This window comes from Elgaria multicarinata, chromosome 1 (assembly GCF_023053635.1).
Source record: "Elgaria multicarinata webbii isolate HBS135686 ecotype San Diego chromosome 1, rElgMul1.1.pri, whole genome shotgun sequence".
Classification (NCBI taxonomy): Eukaryota; Metazoa; Chordata; class Lepidosauria; order Squamata; family Anguidae; genus Elgaria; species Elgaria multicarinata.
The window spans coordinates 212,877,622-212,895,144 of record NC_086171.1 but is presented as its reverse complement, the minus strand read 5'-3'; the positions used below and the strand labels follow the sequence as shown (position 1 = coordinate 212,895,144).

Genomic DNA, 17,523 nt, shown 5'->3' with positions numbered 1-17,523 from the left:
AGTTGATATCGAGTTTGCTGACTGCAGCACGATTGATGGTAGCTAGGAACTGGAAGATTCAAGGGGAATACTCTATTGAAGAATGGTATAAAGAAGTATGGGATATAGCTATTAATGATAAACTGACTTGTAATATTAAGTGAAGAAAAGGTATAATTAAAATAAATGAGTTTGAAGGAATCTGGAAACAGTTCCTAATATTTGTGTTTACTAAGGGAAGTGGGAAACCGCCAGCAGAAGAAACGATAAGATTTTGGAATCAGGAATAGATCCCGAGGTGGAGGGTGCACTTTTATGTTAAGAAGGATTATGTTATGGTATGATATTTTATAGTTAATATCTATTCAATACATATGTACTCAACATTTATTCAACATGTATGTAGTAGTTGTTTTGATGTTTTCTTTTATTGTAAGGTTGTATGTCTAATTAATGTGGAAAAGTAATAAAAAAATTTATAAAAAAAATGTATGTTATTATCTTGCAAATCATATATTTAAGAAATATATAAATGAAAGGTTTTCATGAGATACGTTGTGTCCCCATACATTTCGTTATTACAATTTATGTATGTGTCCGTATCTCTTATAAGGGGTTAGTTTAACCTCTGGTTTGCTAGTAAAACGTAATTACTGTGTCGCGAAATGATGCACGTCTAAAAAGTGTGTCACCGACATGAAAAGTTTGGAAAGCTCTGGTCTAGTTGAAGGGGTGTCCAGTCCAAGTCCAGTTTAGAGATTAAAACAAACCATGAGAAGAAAGCAGGAGCCTTAAAGTCACCTAGGTCCAGTTACCCCTAGATAGCAAACTGAGCAAGGCTTACTTGCTCAGCCTTGCCCACTATGATGAGAGGTATTTTCATTGCATTTCTACGACTTCTAAATTTGCATCTACATATTATTTATTTATGTATTTATTTATTTTATTACATTTGTATACCGCCCCACAGCCGAAGCTCTCTGGGCGGTTTACAACAATTAAAAATAGTAAACATTAAAAGTATACAAAATTTAAAAACCATCAAAAACATAAAAAACAGTATAAAAACAACAGTATCCATTTAAAAACAACAATTCTGGGTTCCATTAAGAACAAACTTAACGTTGTTAAATGCTGTTAAAATGCCTGGGAGAAGAGAAAAGTCTTGACCTGGCGCCGAACCAGGCAAGCCTCATCGGGGAGATCATTCCACAGACGGGGGGCCACCACTGAGAAGGCCCTCTCCCTTGATGCCATCCTCCGAGCTGCACTCGGAGGAGGACCTTAGATGTTGAGCGCAGTGTACGGGTAGGTTCCATCAGGTGTTGTGGTCCCAAGCCATGTAAATTAGCACATGCAGATTTTATGTATGTACGGGTCCTCTTTTGTTTTGTTTTTTTGTGATACGTAAGTAATCAGCCTAGTTCAGAGAAGGTCGTTTGGTTTTTGAGGCATGCCTTGCACACCATCTGCACTTTTGTCCCAGAAGGCCAGCGAAGCAAAGGCTGAGGTTCAGCAAGGATGTGAAGGAGTGAAAAAAAACCAAGCTGAAGGCAGGGGCGGAACCAAGGATAATCTTGCAATATGTTTATATAGAAAAGGGTTTAATGACTACGCGATGAGCAGACAAAAACCTTGTTGAATAAGCCCTGAGGAAGGATGTTTTTGTCCAAAACGCATAGGCATCCTTCATTAAACCTTTTTCTATATAAACATTTTGCAAGATTATCCTTGGTTCCTTCCGCCCCAGCCTTCGGCTTGCTTCTCACGGGGATTTCCCTTCTCTTCCTGCATCAGCGAGGAAGTGAGCCATCATTTACACTTGCTGACCTCTAACCCAATTCAATTATCAGAAGCAACTGCCTGATATGGGAAGAATGGGTAGAGCTTACAAATGTCTTTTTTATTGCTGAGACACTATCGTAATTAGGCAACCCAATGAAATCTTAAGTTGGCCAATCTATAGCCCTGGCGGGGAAAACACTCCATTTATAAAATACCATTAGACATATTAGCAGTCTAACAGCCATTAAAGATAGGGACCTACAGCATTGCATCTAATATCCCCTCTGAACTTGGGGATGTGGTGGACAGCTCAATTAAAATGTTAATCCAGTGTGCAAGTGTTGTGTAGAAGGCAAACTCCATTATTATTATTATTATTATTATTATTATTATTATTATTATTATTTATATAGCACCATCAATGTACATGGTGCTGTACAGAGTAAAACAGAAAATAGCAAGACCCTGCCGCATAGGCTTACAATCTAATAAAATCATAGTAAAACAATAAGGAGGGGAAGAGAATGCAAAGAGGTACAGGGTAGGGTAAGCAGGCACAGGGTAGGGAAAAACTAACAGTAGAAAGTAACAGTAGAAGTCTGCACAACATCAAGTTTTAAAAGCTTTAGGAAAAAGAAAAGTTTTTAGTTGAGCTTTAAAAGCTGTGGTTGAACTTGTAGTTCTCAAATGTTCTGGAAGAGCGTTCCAGGCGTAAGGGGCAGCAGACGAAAATGGACGAAGCCGAGCAAGGGAAGTAGAGGCCCTTGGGCAGGCGAGAAACATGGCATCAGAGGAGCGAAGAGCACGAGCGGGGCAATAGTGTGAGATGAGAGAGGAGAGATAGGAAGGAGCTAGACCGTGAAAAGCTTTGAAGGTTAACAGGAGAAGTTTATATTGGATTCTGAAGTGAATTGGAAGCCAATGAAGAGATTTCAGAAGCGGAGTAACATGGTCGGAGCGGCGAGCTAAGAAGATGATCTTTGCGGCAGAGTGGTGAACAGAAACCAACGGACTGATGTGAGAAGAAGGAAGGCCAGAGAGAAGAAGGTTGCAGTAGTCCAACCGTGAAATAACCAGTGCATGAACAAGCGTCTTGGCAGAAGAGACAGACAAAAATGATTGAATCCTGGCAATATTATACAGGAAAAATCGACAAGATTTAGCTACTGCCTCAATATGAGGAATAAAGGAGAGCGAGGAGTCGAAGATAAAGCCAAGGCTACGAGCTTCCTTGACCGGAGTAAGCGTAACATCATTGACAGTAAGAGAGAATGAGAGATGAGGAGAAGGTTTAGGAGGAAAAACAAGCAATTCAGTCTTTGCCATGTTAAGCTTCAAGCGACGATGAAGCAGCCAAGCTGAGATATCTGAAAGACATGCCGAGATACGATCGTGAACATCAGGAGAAAGTTCCGGAGATGACTGATATAGTTGTGTATCATCGGCGTACAGATGATATTGGAGGCCATGAGATTGAATAAGCTTGCCCAAGGGCAACATGTATAAGGAAAACAACAACGGGCCAAGCACCGAGCCTTGCGGAACCCCTACTGAAAGGGGAAAGGAGGAAGACGAGCTGCCATTAGTCAACACGCTGAAAGAGCGACCCGCTAGATAGGAGGCAAACCAGTTATAGACAGAGCCACAAAATCCAAGGTCATGAAGGGAATCTAAGAGAAGATCATGATCAACCGTGTCAAAGGCTGCAGTTAGATCAAGGAGAATAAGAACAGAATAATGGCCTTTAGACTTGGCAATAAAGAGATCATTGGTGATCTTAGTAAGGGCTGTTTCGGTGGAATGCAGAGGACGGAATCCAGATTGAAATGGATCCAAAGCAGAGTTACTAGAAAGAAAGTCAAGACAACGAGAGTAGACCGCACGCTCCAGGATCTTTGAAACAAACGGCAACAAAGAGACAGGTCGGTAGTTAGACAGAGATAGCCTATCAAGAGTAGGTTTCTTGAGAATGGGAGAGACTGTAGCATGTTTAAAAGCAGAAGGAAATGAACCAGAGGACAGAGAAAGATTAATAATATGTAGCAAGGAAGGGAGGATAGCAGGAATAAGATTAATAAACACGCGAGAAGGAATCGGATCACGAGAACAAGTGGAAGGCTTCGAAGAGCGCAGTATTGTAGACAGTTCATCCGCAGAGACCGAAGGAAACGCAGAGAAATTTGCAGGAGGAGCCGACAGATGAGGAACAGGAACTGGAAGAGGAGCAGAGCTGGCCAGATCAGAGCGGATAACTCCATGTTAGGCATCATTCGAAAAGGAATTGAGAATAAAACTGCCAATATCATACTGCCTTTATACAAATCTGTGATGTGACCACAGTTGTAATACTATGTACATTTATGGTCACACCTTTAAAACAAAAAAAGATATTGTAGAGTTGGGAAAGATGCAGAAAAAGGCAACTAAAATGATCAACTGACTAGAGCAGTGGTTCCCAAACTTTTTCAGGTAACCGCCCCCTTGGTTCCACAAACTCATGCCCAGTGCCCCCTCCTGCAGTGCCTTTAAATGGAAAGCACCCGCCGCAGGCTTGCCGAGGGAGGGAGGGAAAAGAAAGTGAACGCCTTTGTTTTGCAGCCAGCGTGGCGGGGCACACCAAGCAGGGTATGTCTCTTCATTAGTGTTTTGGTGCTTTTGAAACATTTCAATTCACTGTTAAAAGGACTCTTCTTAAACGATATTAATACATGTGTGGATTCTTCCCCTATATGGCTTGGGACCAAACTACCTTCTCCCATAAAAATGTCCCTGGGTTTTAAGACCTACTGGAGAGGCGCTTCTCAGAAAAGACCACCTTGAGCACCCCCCTGCTGCCCCCTTGCCTCTTAGTGACCCCCTGCCGCCCCCTTTCCTCTTAACGCCCCCCCTATGCAATCCCACCGCCCCCAAGAGGGCGGTACTGCCCACTTTGGGAACCACTGGACTAGAGCATCTCCCCAATGAGAGAAGGTTGCAACAGCTGCGATTATTTAACTTGGAACAAAAGAGGTAAGCAGAGACATGATAAAGATGTACAAAAGTACGCAAGGTGTGGAGAATTTGGAGTTTTCTCCCTCTCTCATAATACCTGGAGTCATCCCATGAAGCTGATTGGTGGGAGATTCGGGACAGAGAAAAGGAAGTACTCCTTCACAAAGCACAGAGTTAAACTATGGAATTCTCTACCACAAGATGTACTGATGGCCACCGATTTGAATGGCTTTAAAAGGGGGTTGGATCAATTCCTGGAGGAGAAGGCTATCCATGGTTACTAATCCTGATGGCTATATACTACCACCAGTATCAGGCAGTTGATGGAGATCATGGGCTGGACAGTACTCTTGTGCTTGTGGGTTCCCAGTTGACAACCGGTTGGCCACTGTGTGAACAGAACGCTGAACTAGATGGACCCTTGTGGTCTGATCTAGCAGGGCTCTTCTGATGTTCTATTTTTCACATGAAAGTCTCTTTCTCTGAACCAGTGGAAAGAGATCTCAGTACCTAGAGTCTCTTTTGACCTCCTTTGTTATGCAAATAATGTCTTCTCAACTAAGGTTTTGAAACAGTTTTACTTTCTAGGAAGTGTGCTGAGTCAACCTTGCCTTCTCTGGAATAGGTGCGTATTAGTGCTTTAATCTCTCTCTTTCCAATTCCTGTTAACTCTTCACTCTAGACTTTACACTACCCAACCCTGTATAGCATCTTGAGTTTTTCCGTTGTATTTAGGCCTCCAGCTCTTCCTGCTAAAGCAGTCATGCTGTCCGCATTCTCTTTATCTGGCAACTGCTCCTTTGCTGCCTGTCTTTCTGCATCTATTTCCTGGTTGTAGCTAGCTGCACGGCCAAGCTACTCCATATACTTAGGTAACGCTGTATATTTTATAATCAAGCTGATATCTTTTGATTCAAGTCTATTATGTATTCAAGGTAATATCCTCTTGATCTTTGTAGACCACTTAATCTCTAGGCCAAAGATCCATTCTTACCGCTGTTGGTCAGTTAAATGTATACATTTTTACTTTGGAAGTGTACATGCAGGAAGGACACATGGTAACACCACAGTGGTGTTAATTTGTCAATCTAAATGTTTAGATCTTCACTCTGGATGTTTTCTGACACAAAGGTGTATTTGCAGGCCTCTGGGGCTGGACTTTCATATCAAATCATGAATTAACTGCTTCATTAATTACTGTACCTGTTACGGGTAGATCAAACTCACAGTGTGTGTGTGCATGTGTGTAAATAATCTATATACATACATACATAAATTCCAATACCTGTTTCATAGAATAGTAGAGTTGGAAGGGGCCTATGAGGCCATTGAGTCCAACCCCCGCCCCCATCCAGCTCAATGCGGGAATCCACCTGAACGATGTCTGTCCATCTTGAAGGTCTCTAGGGTGGGAGAGCCCACAACCTCCCTAGGTGATTGGTTCCATTGCCGTACTGCTCTTACAGTCAGGAAGTTTTTCCTGATGTCCAGCCAGAATCTGGCTTCCTGTAACCTGAGCGCATTAGTCTGTGTCCTGCATTCTGGGATGATCGAGAAGAGATCCTGGCCCTCCTCTGTGTGACAACCTTTTAAGTATTTGAAGAGTGCTATCCTGTCTCCCCTCAATCTTCTCCAGGCTAAACATGCCCAGTTCTTTCAGTTTCTCTTCATAGGGCTTTCCAGACCTCTGATCATCCTCATTGCCCTCCTCTGAACCCCTTCCAGCTTGTCTGCATCCTTCTTTAAGTGTGGTGCCCAGAACTGAATGCAATAGTCATGAGGCCTAACACTGCTGAATAGAGGGGAACCAGTACCTTGTGTGATTTGGAAGCTATACTTCTATTAATGCAGCCCAAAATAGCATTTGCCTTTCTTGCAGCCATATCGCACTGTTGGCTCATATTCAGCTTGCGATCTACAACAATTCCAAGATCCTTCTCGTTCGTAGTATTGCTGAGCCAAGTATCCCCCATCTTGTAACTGTGCCTTTGGTTTCTTTTTCCTAGATGTAGAACTTGGCCTTTATCCCTATTAAATTTCATTCTGTTGTTTTCAGCCCAGCGCTCCAGCCTATCAAGATCAATTTGAAGTTTGTTTCTGTCTTCCAAGGTATTAGCTAACCCACCCAATTTTGTGTCATCTGCAAATTTGATATGCGTTCCCTGCACCTCCTCATCCAAACCATTATAAAAGAGTTGAAGTCCACTGGGCCCAGAGACAGTTCATGCTTACATTTTTAGCTCTTGTTTGGAAGATACCAAAATGCCCCCCTACTTCTAACACAGCTCTTTAAGGCCCTCTAGCCCAATATTGTTGACATTGGCAGCCATGGCTCTCCAGGGATTTAGGTAGTAGTCCTTCCTAGCCCTACCTGGAGGTACCAGAAATCGAACCTGGGACCTGCTGCATGCAAACAGGGTTTCCACCACTAAGCTATGCCCCCTCCGAAACGTGGGATATTAAGGCAATGGCCAAGAACATTCTATATGAAGAAGGAAAAGGGGAATACATGAATGACGAATTGACCACCTGATTACTAAATGGCCATTGATGGATCAGGAGCAGTTTGGGATTTACTTGATCCAAACCCCTTCTATTCCACCACCGTGCCCCTGTAAAAACTGAAAAAAGGTGGTGTGGGGGATGCCATAAATTCTCCTGCCCTCGTTGGATTGTTCTGCCAAACTTTTATTTATTTATTTAGTGCATTTCTAATCTGCTCGATAATTAATTAATGTTCTCTGAGCGGATAAAAATAAATACTGCCTAAAACTCGAAGCTGGATAACAAGTTAGTTCCGCTTGCGTGCCAAATACGGTCATTTTATTTGGGAAAGGAGGATACGTGTCACAGCAGACAGGCATGAATGGGGGGTGGGGGGGAATCAATCAGCTTATTTTGAGAAATCATCTGAACAGAAAGAAAAAAACTTTTACCATGGAAAGAGTGACCAATTGGAGAAAGGGAAGACGTAGAGGCAAAGCTGTTTATTACTTTTGGTTTGTTGCATGGCCAACGTGCTTGTTCCACAACACATTCTCTTCCCGCAAGGAAAGCCAATTTGCAGAACATCGCCCAGCACGGAATACTCATGTTTTTAAAAGGCAAGAAACTTGTGAATGTCTATAAATATTAGAAAGTACTTTCACGGAATCTTGCTGGAAGGCTTTGGAACAACGCCACCACGTCTCCGGGATAATGATGCGGCCTGAATTGACTTCTCAGGAAAGAGGTGCTTTCAATGTGTACAGCTCGCTACGCTGACCTTTCACCAGCAATTTGGATCTAAATAGGTGCTTGACAGACCCACCTCCCCATGTTGGACAAAACAGAAGAACAGAACACAGGCCCATTCTGCAGTGGCTTGTAGGTCAGAAAGGTAACTGATGATAGCTTCCTAATCCATGTACAGCAAAGCCCAAAGGTTGCAAAATGCCAGCTTCGCATGACCAGGATGAATGACCTCTTCAACCATTGTGCGTCGTCAGAAAGCTCTTTTGGAGGGCGTGTGGGGTACCGATAAATTCTGCTTACTGCATTAAAGGCAAAGCTGGACAGAGGGAAATGAAAATTTATTGGACAATAATCCCTGTACAGTCTCTCTGGATCCTGGAAATGCACAGACCATCTCAGTTCCACCCAGTTACAGAACAGTAACCAGCCATTTTTGCCATTTCACTGAAACAATCAGAAGAGAGTTTCCATCTGGCACAGTTCATCGTGGGAGTATGCATCAGACTGCAGACTGCGGCTTTTATGTCTGCAATCCAGCAGATACTGGAAATTAAAGATTAGAAATCAATGTTGACCCTGTATATTAATCAGAGGGGAAGCAGGGTCACTCGCACCAGCCCTTCCTCCTACCCTCCGCTCCCAGGGTTTGTGAAAAGCTTTCTTTCTTTCCACGGAACAGTCATACCCCACTTTCAATGCTCCTTTGCCATACAAACAGACTCGGACATTGATTTAGAAACAGACATCAACTGGAATGTGACATTTCCAATACTTCAAGCGCCTGTTTCCGTTCAACTAACCGCCCAAGAATTTTCAGCCCCACAGGTAAAAGCAACGCGGAAGGAGTCAGAACCCTTACGGGGCACCGATGCCCACGCAAAGAGGATGACTTTGTACTGTGGGCTTCGGAGAGATCGCAAGCTAAAGACTTGAGTGAGAAGCCTTCGCTGCTGAGGAGCGCTCTTGCGAGACACGAAAAGAGGACAGGCGTGCCTTCAACACACGCCAGCTAAGACGGAACCAGGAGTTCTGGGGATCTCTCCCTGAGAGAGAGGAGGAGGAAGGGAGAAAGATAAAGAGCAGGAGTCTGTGCAGGACAAAGGTGTCGGCGCTCAGTTCTTCCAACGGTTCTCTACGTTATGTCCTTCTGCCTCGGGGGGCGATGAATGTTCCTCACCACACACTTCACCATCCACTCGATCCCCTCATTCACTCCTTTGCTGCAGAAACACAAAAAGACAGAAGATGGCCACTGTGAAGGAGAGCAGATAGACTGCCCTAGGAGAGGGTAGTTTTCGTAGTATATTTTATGCATGTAGTTTTAAACTGAATAAAGCCTTGGCGGGCCACCTGGAGGGGGGGAGGAAGACGAGATAGCGAGTCCTTGGCACCAGGAAGAGACTCCTTATCTGCATCAAGGTCGTAAACCATTGTGAGAGGCAAGGAGGAGGATTATGCAGCTGGGAGGTGTGAAACCTAGGTGCCTGACTGACGCCAGGGGGGAGGAGGGAGGAGAAGATGAAACAAGGAAAAGGGTATATAGCGAGGGGGCCCTCCCCAGGGTCTTTGTCTTGTCTCTTCCGAAAGATGTGGGGACCGCTTGTGGTGGTGGCGGCAAGGCCCTACTTAGGAGTAAGTAGTTTTAGTTAGGTTTCTTATTTTTAACCGTTTACTGGGTTTTTATGCTATGCATGCTTACTAGTTGATTTTAGTTATTTTCTCATGTATACCCTGCCCTTAGTCTTAATAAAAGTCTTCTACTTCACTATTGTGAGCCGTTAATGTCTTGCTTCATGGGTTCTGTGCTTGTCAGGATCTGTCCTGACCTGCAGCACCATCTGGCAGCAGCTTTCCATATAACCAGACACAGGGTTTCGCAGGATGCGAACCCTGGCTGGTAAAGCATTGCAGGGTTCAGGCCCAGACCAGCAGGCACTACCAGGTGGGCTCATACGGAACAGCTGCGAGCTGCCAGGAAAGGCCTACATAAGAGCTGCATTTTGCCTTCAGCTTTTGCCACAGCAACATGGTCTCTCGTGCTAGCTGCAGCTGGTTCCTGACCATTTGCTACCGCAGATCTTGCCTCGCCTCACTGGACCTCTTGACCACGCCTCTGCCCCCTTTGCTACCTGGTACGTGCCTGAACCTTGCTTTGCCTTTGGCCATTGACTTTTGCCTCTGGCCCTTGTTTGGACTTTGTTCCTCCTGGACTCTGCCTTTTGCCTTGATCCTTGCCCAGACCTTGCCTGCTTGTTGACTGGACTTCTCTTCTGCCTCTGGCCGCTGCTTGGATTCTGAACCTGTGTTTGACCTTGTGCCTGTCTCCTGGATCTGTCTCCTGCCTCCGGCCCTCTGCGGGACTCTGCCATCAGAGACACGTGCCTCACTCCCAGCTTGCTCCACCAGTATTGCAACCGCCTAAGCTGGTCCCGTCTCCGTCCGTCCCGGCCCCAGCGTTCCCGCCTAAGGACCGTGCCACCCACGCCCCGGATCATGACAGTGCTAAATCCAGTGGCATAGAGTGGTTCAGGTATTTGCTCTACCTTGACAGGCAGCACTGGTCATCATCACTGTAACCTTTCTGTCCTTAGCAATCCTTCCCCATTACCCTTCTGGTGTCTTCCAATCAGCTCCCTATCCCATTCTGTGTAGTCATTTATAGGGCATGCATTTTGAGAATGTGCCAATCAACACACATGGATACCGGGGGCAATGAAAGCATCTAATGCCATTGAAGCATTTCTTTGTTGCTCACCAGTGGGTCCCTCCCAGCTGGTGTTGTAGACCAGAATACCAATTTTGGCATTCATCCCCCATTGATGCGCCCTGCAAACTCACATGGGATGATCCTTCAAACTGAGTCACTTGGTGACCTCATGAATTTATGGCTGAGGGTGGGACTAGCTGTGGCTGCTGCACTACAGCAGGTCTCAGCTTTGAGCTGGCAGCCTCCCAGGGAAGTAGCAGCTCTAGGCAAATGCTAATACGCTTCATCAGCAGTCTCAATATTGGACTGTACAACAATGAACCAGGCTGTCATTTCCTCCCCTTTGTGAATCCAAGAATCATAGAATAGTAGAGTTGGAAGGGGCCTATAAGGCCATCGAGTCCAACCCCCTGCTAAATATGAGAATCGACATGAAAGCATACTGGACAGATGGCTCTCCAGCTGCCTCCTGAATGCCTCTAGTGTGGGAGAGCCCACGAACCTCCCTAGGGAATTGGTTCCATTGTCCTACTGCTCTTAGTCAGGAGGGTTTTTCCTGATGTCCAGCCGGAATCTGTCTTCCGGTAACCTGAACCCATTAGTCTGTGTCCTGCACTCTGGGATGATCAAGAAGAGATCCCGGCCCTGCTCTGTGTGACAACCTTTCAAGTATTTGAAGAGTGCTATCATGTCTCTCCTCAGCCTTCTATTCTCCAGGCTAAACATGCCCAGTTCTTTCAGTCTCTCCTCACAGGGCTTTGTTTCCAGACCCCTAACCATCCTCATTGCCCTCCCCTCAACACGTCTGCATCCTTCTGGAAGTGTGGTGCCCAGAACTGGACGCAATACTCAAGATGAGGTCTAACCAGTGCCGAATAGATGGGAGCCAGTACTTCAGGTGATTTGGAAGCTATATTTCTATTAATGCATCCCAAAATAGCATTTGCTTCTTTTTGCCGCTGCATCACACTGTTGGCTCTGCAATAGCCATTAACCGCTCTTCCATTGCTGAATTTCACCAGAACGCTGACATGACGCCTTGCTACACTTACCCAGTGAGAGCGGAACAGGCTTGGGTGAGGCAGTCTCTTTTCCCGATTTTGTTGATGCAGTCACTAAATGCAGTCTTGATGTCAGGTATCGACAGGCAGTTCTATGGGAGGGAGGCAGGGGAAGAAGGTCAGATTTGCACATCTACAAAACACAACCTAGCGAGTTCCCCTGGACTCACATATCACAGCTTGGGTCTCCAAAGGCCGTGTTCTGTTAATGTCTTGGACCAGCTTATGCACAGCATAGAATTAGAAGGACTTTGAAAGTCACCAGTAGCCCAATCTTGCCACTCTAAGCAGGATGAGCCAGACAGCACCAGGGTTCGAGAAGTAAGTGTGTATGTGTGTGTCCCCCCTTGATGACGACCTCACAACTGTGTAACTCTTTCCCAGAAGCCTGGCCAAGAGCTTCTCCAGGTACATCTTTTAGGAGAGATGCAATCATAAACCCTTTTTAATCAGTAGGGCTTTTCTTCATTAATTAATTTATTTATTTATTTATATAGTACCATCAGTGTACATGGTGCTGTACAGAGTAAAACAATAAAATAGCAAAACCCTGCCGCGTAGGCTTACATTCTAATAGAATCATAATAAAACAATTAGAAGGGGGAAGAGAATGCACCAAACAGGCACAGGGTTGTAGCACTCACCCCACCATGTTTGAAATGTATGCCCATAGCATGCGCACATGTGGCTGGACTCGACGCTACTGGAAACGCTTTTTCAGTGTTTGCAATTGCATCGAGCCCTATCTATGTGGGCACTGAAGGTGTGTTAAAAAGTCCAGATAAAGATTATTTTGCAGCCTCATCTATGATGGTGTCTCTAATGGTCTTCAGAGCACTATCCATAAATACTGGCATTTCGTCAATGGAGATTACTCATAAGTAAGCGGGCTAACAGTCACCAAGAAATAATAGTTCCCTTTGGATGTAACAATATCTTCCATGCATAGCTGCAGTCAAGATATAAAACAACAGGCCAGGTCATCTTCTCCGTTTGAGTGCATAAAAAGAGAAAATCCTAAAAGTTTACCCTTTGCAGGTTGTTAATGAGAGAAATCTCCCCCACCCCCTTCATTTGTTCCTCCTTTTGAAGTTTAGTTTGTAGATTGCAAGAATGTGGAGTTTAATAGGAGTTTCATTATTATTTTTTATGAGAATGGATTAGTATATAATAAGCAACAGCATCTTATATGCAATTGGGGTGTTTTTTTTAGTAAGACAGTAAGTTAGTATTTGAGCAAGACAGTAAGTATTAACATTCAAAGCCCTAAACGGTTTGGGGCCAGGTTATTTGAAGGAACGCCTCCTCTCATATGTGCCTGCCCGGACCTTAAGATCATCCACAGGGGCCCTTCTCCGTGAGCCCCTGCCAAAGGAAGTGAGGCAGGTGGCTACTAGGAGGAGGGCCTTCTCCGCTGTGGCACCCCAGCTGTGGAATGAGATCCCTAAGGAGGTTCACCTGGCACCTACATTATATTCTTTTAGACGCCAGGTGAAGACCTTTTTATTCTCTCAGTATTTTAACACTTAATTTTTAACTTACATTTAAATTTTACTGTTCTAACTCTGTATTTTAATCTTATATCAATTTTGCTGCATGGTTTTATCCTGGTTGTGCTTTTTATACTGTATTTTGTAATTGTGCTTTTAACCTGTTGGTTGTTTTATTGTGGTTTTAATTTTTGTGAACCGCCCTGAGAGCTTCGGCTAAATGTAATAAATAAATAAATAAACAAACAAACCTGAGAAAAAAGCAACCACAATGAGGATTGAATGGCAAAGCACAGGATATTGGGAGCGCTCCTTCAGAAAGCATAGGGTCGCCCTTTAGACGTACTACCCTCTGTCAACAACTAGATTTAATGAGTTTTCAGGAGGAAACCTGCCGGAAACCATCTTCCTTGTCCTTGTGAGGCGCACCCACCCTTATTTCCTGCCAAAAGTCCTTCGTACTGGCAGCGTAGTACAAGGAACCAAACCTCCCAATGGTATCTGTGTAGTCAGCTGCTCACTTCCAGTCTTTTCCTATCAGTACCCTGATCTTTGACAGAAAACAGTGATGGAAATACTACTGGTGCCCCCATTTCTTACCCAGATCTTCATAATCTTTGGAGAATCATTCAATTTTTCTCCCAGATGGCATTCTTTGTTCCCATTTAGACTTGGGGTGGATAGCAGACGGTGGGTTTGAGAAACCTTAGCTACCTCCCCATCACATCTTGAATAATGCTCCAGAAAGGTAACACGCCCAAGATGCCATGTCAGGTCTGCACATGGCTGCCACAGTCCCTCTCAGGAGGGAGTCTCCTCCTCACCGGGTTAAACGTTGGATTCCTCTCATTCATGGAGGCCTGAGTGCCTTTCCTAATGTTCCATGCAACACGGAGCGATGTTTCTTCTCCAGCTGACTTAGAATCACCCTCCATGATATCTCCTGATTTTCCTGACCCTGTGTGTGATGTTCGTCCACACACTTTACCACTGCATTTGGTTACTTTGTACTCTACACCCCAGCGATGGCTAACTTGTACAGCTGGGTAGGGGACTTGAATTGCCTCTAGCCATGAGCCTGTGCACTGAAGCTTACCACTGGCTACAGCAGCTTGGCCTGGGAGAGTTTCCCACTCCTCCCCAGTTCAATGTTCTGCCAGTTGCCCCTGTTAGGATCACCCAAAGTCCTCTTCATGATCTCATTAGCTGGTGGGAAGGAAGTCACCACAATAACCTGAGAATCATAGAATAGCAGAGTTGGAAGGGGCCTACAAGGCCATCGAGTCCAACCCCCGGCTCAATGCAGGAATCCACCCTAAAGCATACCAGACAGATGGTTGTCCAACTGCCTCTTGAATGCCTCTAGTATGGGACAGCCCACAACCTCCCTAGGTAACTGGTTCCATTGTCATACTGCTCTAATAGTCAGGAAGTTTTTCCTGATGTCCAGCTGGAATCTGGCTTCCTTTAACTTGAGCCTGTTATTCTATTATTATTATTATTATTATTATTATTATTATTATTATTATTATTATTTATTTATTTATTTATTTATATAGCACCATCAATGTACATGGTGCTGTACAGATAACACAGTAAATAGCAAGACCCTGCCGCATAGGCTTACAATCTAAATAGTTGTAGTAAACAATAAAGAGGGAAGGAGAATGCAAACAGGCACAGGGAAGTGTAAACAGGCACCGGGTAGGGTGAAGCTAACAGTATAGAGTCAGAACAAACTCAATATTTGAAGGCTATAGGGAAAAGGAGGATCGAGAAGAGATCCTGGCCCTCCTCCGTGTGACAACCTTTCAAGTATTTGAAGACTGCTATCATGTTTCCCCTCACTCTTCTCCAGGCTAAACATGCCCAGTTCTTTCAGTCTCTCTTCATAGGGCTTTGTTTCCAGACCCCTGATCATCCTGGTTGCCCTGTTGGATCAGACCAAAGGTTCATCTAGTCCCATACAGTGGCCAACCCACGCGAAAGCAGAATACCACATCCTTGCTTGAGGCCTTTGCACCTCATATTCTGCAGACGCTGAAACACCATTTTTGGCAACCCTAGCTTGCTGCCGTAACAGAAACACACATTGTACTGCCCTGCAGAATGGAATCCCTGACCAAGTGCCAAAAACTCAAAGTTGTGGCCAAGATTCTTTTAATGTTTTACGTATTCTGGACCATACAAAGTGCCTTCTTTGGACAGCACCCTTTGTGCAGCCGTCAGAGCGCGGAGCTACAGGATTTAGAGTCAAGGCATGAGGGAGAGCACAAGTCCAAAATAGAAGAAGCAAACTTTGGCAGCCTAAGTGTAGACTCATACATTCGTCAGTGCTCCAATTCCCTTTTTAAAGCAAAGACGTGTTTAGTCTGAAGCAACAAAAAGCACATGGTCTCAAGAACCTTTAAAACAGGGATGCAAAAAGTACAATTGGTGGGTCACAGGCAGCCCCTAAGCATTATCTGGTGGCCCCCAGACGTCCAGCATCTGCTGCAAAAAAGTGGGGAAGTGGGGGAGAAAGGGAAAAAATGCTCTAGGAACAGGCTCTAATGCAGCCTTCCTCAACCTGGGGCGCTCCAGATGTGCTGGACTACAACTCCCAGAATGCCCCAGCCAGCTCTGCTGGCTGGGGCATTCTGGGAGATGCAGTCCAACACATCTGGAGCGCCCCAGGTTGAGGAAGGCTGCTCTAATGGCTTCTGCCATGGAAGCCTCATCCTCTGAAGGGACCTTGGAAGCTGTGCTTGAAAGTTTCTGCCAGCTCCCTAGGACACTCTAGAAACAAGGTTTCTATGGCAGGAACCACAGAGCCTGTTCCTAGAGCATTTTTTCCCCCTTTTGTTAATTAGGTTGGGATGACTGGGGAGGGAGCGCCACACCTTGATGCTGTGACGGGGAACAGATGCTGCTGCTGTGCACATGCGGGGAGGCCAGGATGTACGTGCGCACATATGCAACCCTGCTTTAAAGATTAATAGATTTATGTTATGCTTCTTGCAACAACGCTGAACTTTTAGAAGCCCAGAAATTTTGTCATCTTCTCGCAGAGGCAAGGATGCAACACGTAGGAGAGCTCCATTCGCTAAAGCTGCTGCTAACCTCTGAACTAAGAACAGGAAGAAGCTTCCTTTTCCTTGCTTTGGCAACAGATGTACTGTATATCACCCTAGCATCTGTATAATACCTTCATCATATGCCAACTCAAAGATGAGCAACATCTGACATCAGGAAAGATGTTACAAAAAGTAGGTGGGTGGGTGGGAAGAGCTGGACGTGATGCTAAAGTCAGGCTTTCTGCATAGTCAAGAGTCTTAAGATGAAACGGGGGAGGAGGCTTTGCAGACCTTCAATACGGGCTCTTCCAGGTGATGTGGTAAGATTTGCTTTCACCTGGAACTGCCCCTACGAACAGCAGGAACGAGAAAGAAGTTCAAACAATGGTTGATCTTTGTTTGCTGTTTTTAACTTTTGTAAACTGCCCAGAGAGCTTCGGCTATGGGGCGGGATATAAATGTAATAAATAAATAAATAAATAAATAAATAAATAAGTTCTGATCCTTCCCCTGATCCTTCTCTCACCCTCTTGGGAGTCGCTGTGGAAAGAACCATGGCAGCTGCTTCTCAAGGTCATAAATAGGACTTTGGGGAGGCAAAAAAGGGGGGGGGTGTTCCGGTGAGTGGGAGAGGCTGGGGCATGCAGTATCGTGTGCCCTCTCCGGCCCCGGCCCTTGCAGCACAACCTCTCTAGATGAGCTCCGCTTTGGCACCCCGGTTGTGGAATGAGCTCCCCAGAGAGGTCCGCCTGGCACCTACACTGTACTCCTTTCGTCGCCAGCTGAAGACTTTTTTATTCTCTCAGTATTTCAACACTTAATTTTAACTTAAATTTAAATTTTACTGTTTTAACTCTGTATTTTAATCTTATATGAATTTTTCTGCGTGATTTTATCCTGGTTGTGCTTTTTATACTGTGTTTTGTAATTGTGCTTTTAACCTGTTGGTTGTTTTATTGTGGTTTTAATTTTTGTGAACCGCCCTGAGAGCTTCGGCTAAATGTAATAAATAAATAAAATAAATAAACCTGAGAAAAAAGCAGCCACAATGAGGATTGAAAGGCACAGGATATTGGGAGCGCTCCTTCAGAAAGCATAGGGTCGCCCTTTAGATGTACTACCCTCTGTCAACAACTAGATTTAATGAGTTTATCTGTCATTGGAAAATTAATTTGAAAAATAACATGCACACACCCAACCCCTATAAGCTCCTCAGAAGA

At 44.8% G+C, this 17,523-nt stretch overlaps 1 protein-coding gene across 1 annotated transcript in view; it reads right to left on the bottom strand.

The window, feature by feature from the left end:
- Positions 1-8,445: 8,445 nt before the first annotated feature.
- Positions 8,446-17,523, bottom strand: part of ARFRP1 (ADP ribosylation factor related protein 1) — a 28,954-nt gene continuing 19,876 nt past the window's right edge. Inside the window, exons 7-8 of the mRNA XM_063147439.1 lie at positions 11,749-11,849; positions 8,446-9,209 (exon numbers count right to left, since the gene is read on the bottom strand). Coding sequence (XP_063003509.1) covers positions 9,122-9,209; positions 11,749-11,849 — 189 coding nt within the window. The 3' untranslated portion in view covers positions 8,446-9,121. The remainder of the gene's footprint in view (positions 9,210-11,748; positions 11,850-17,523) is intronic.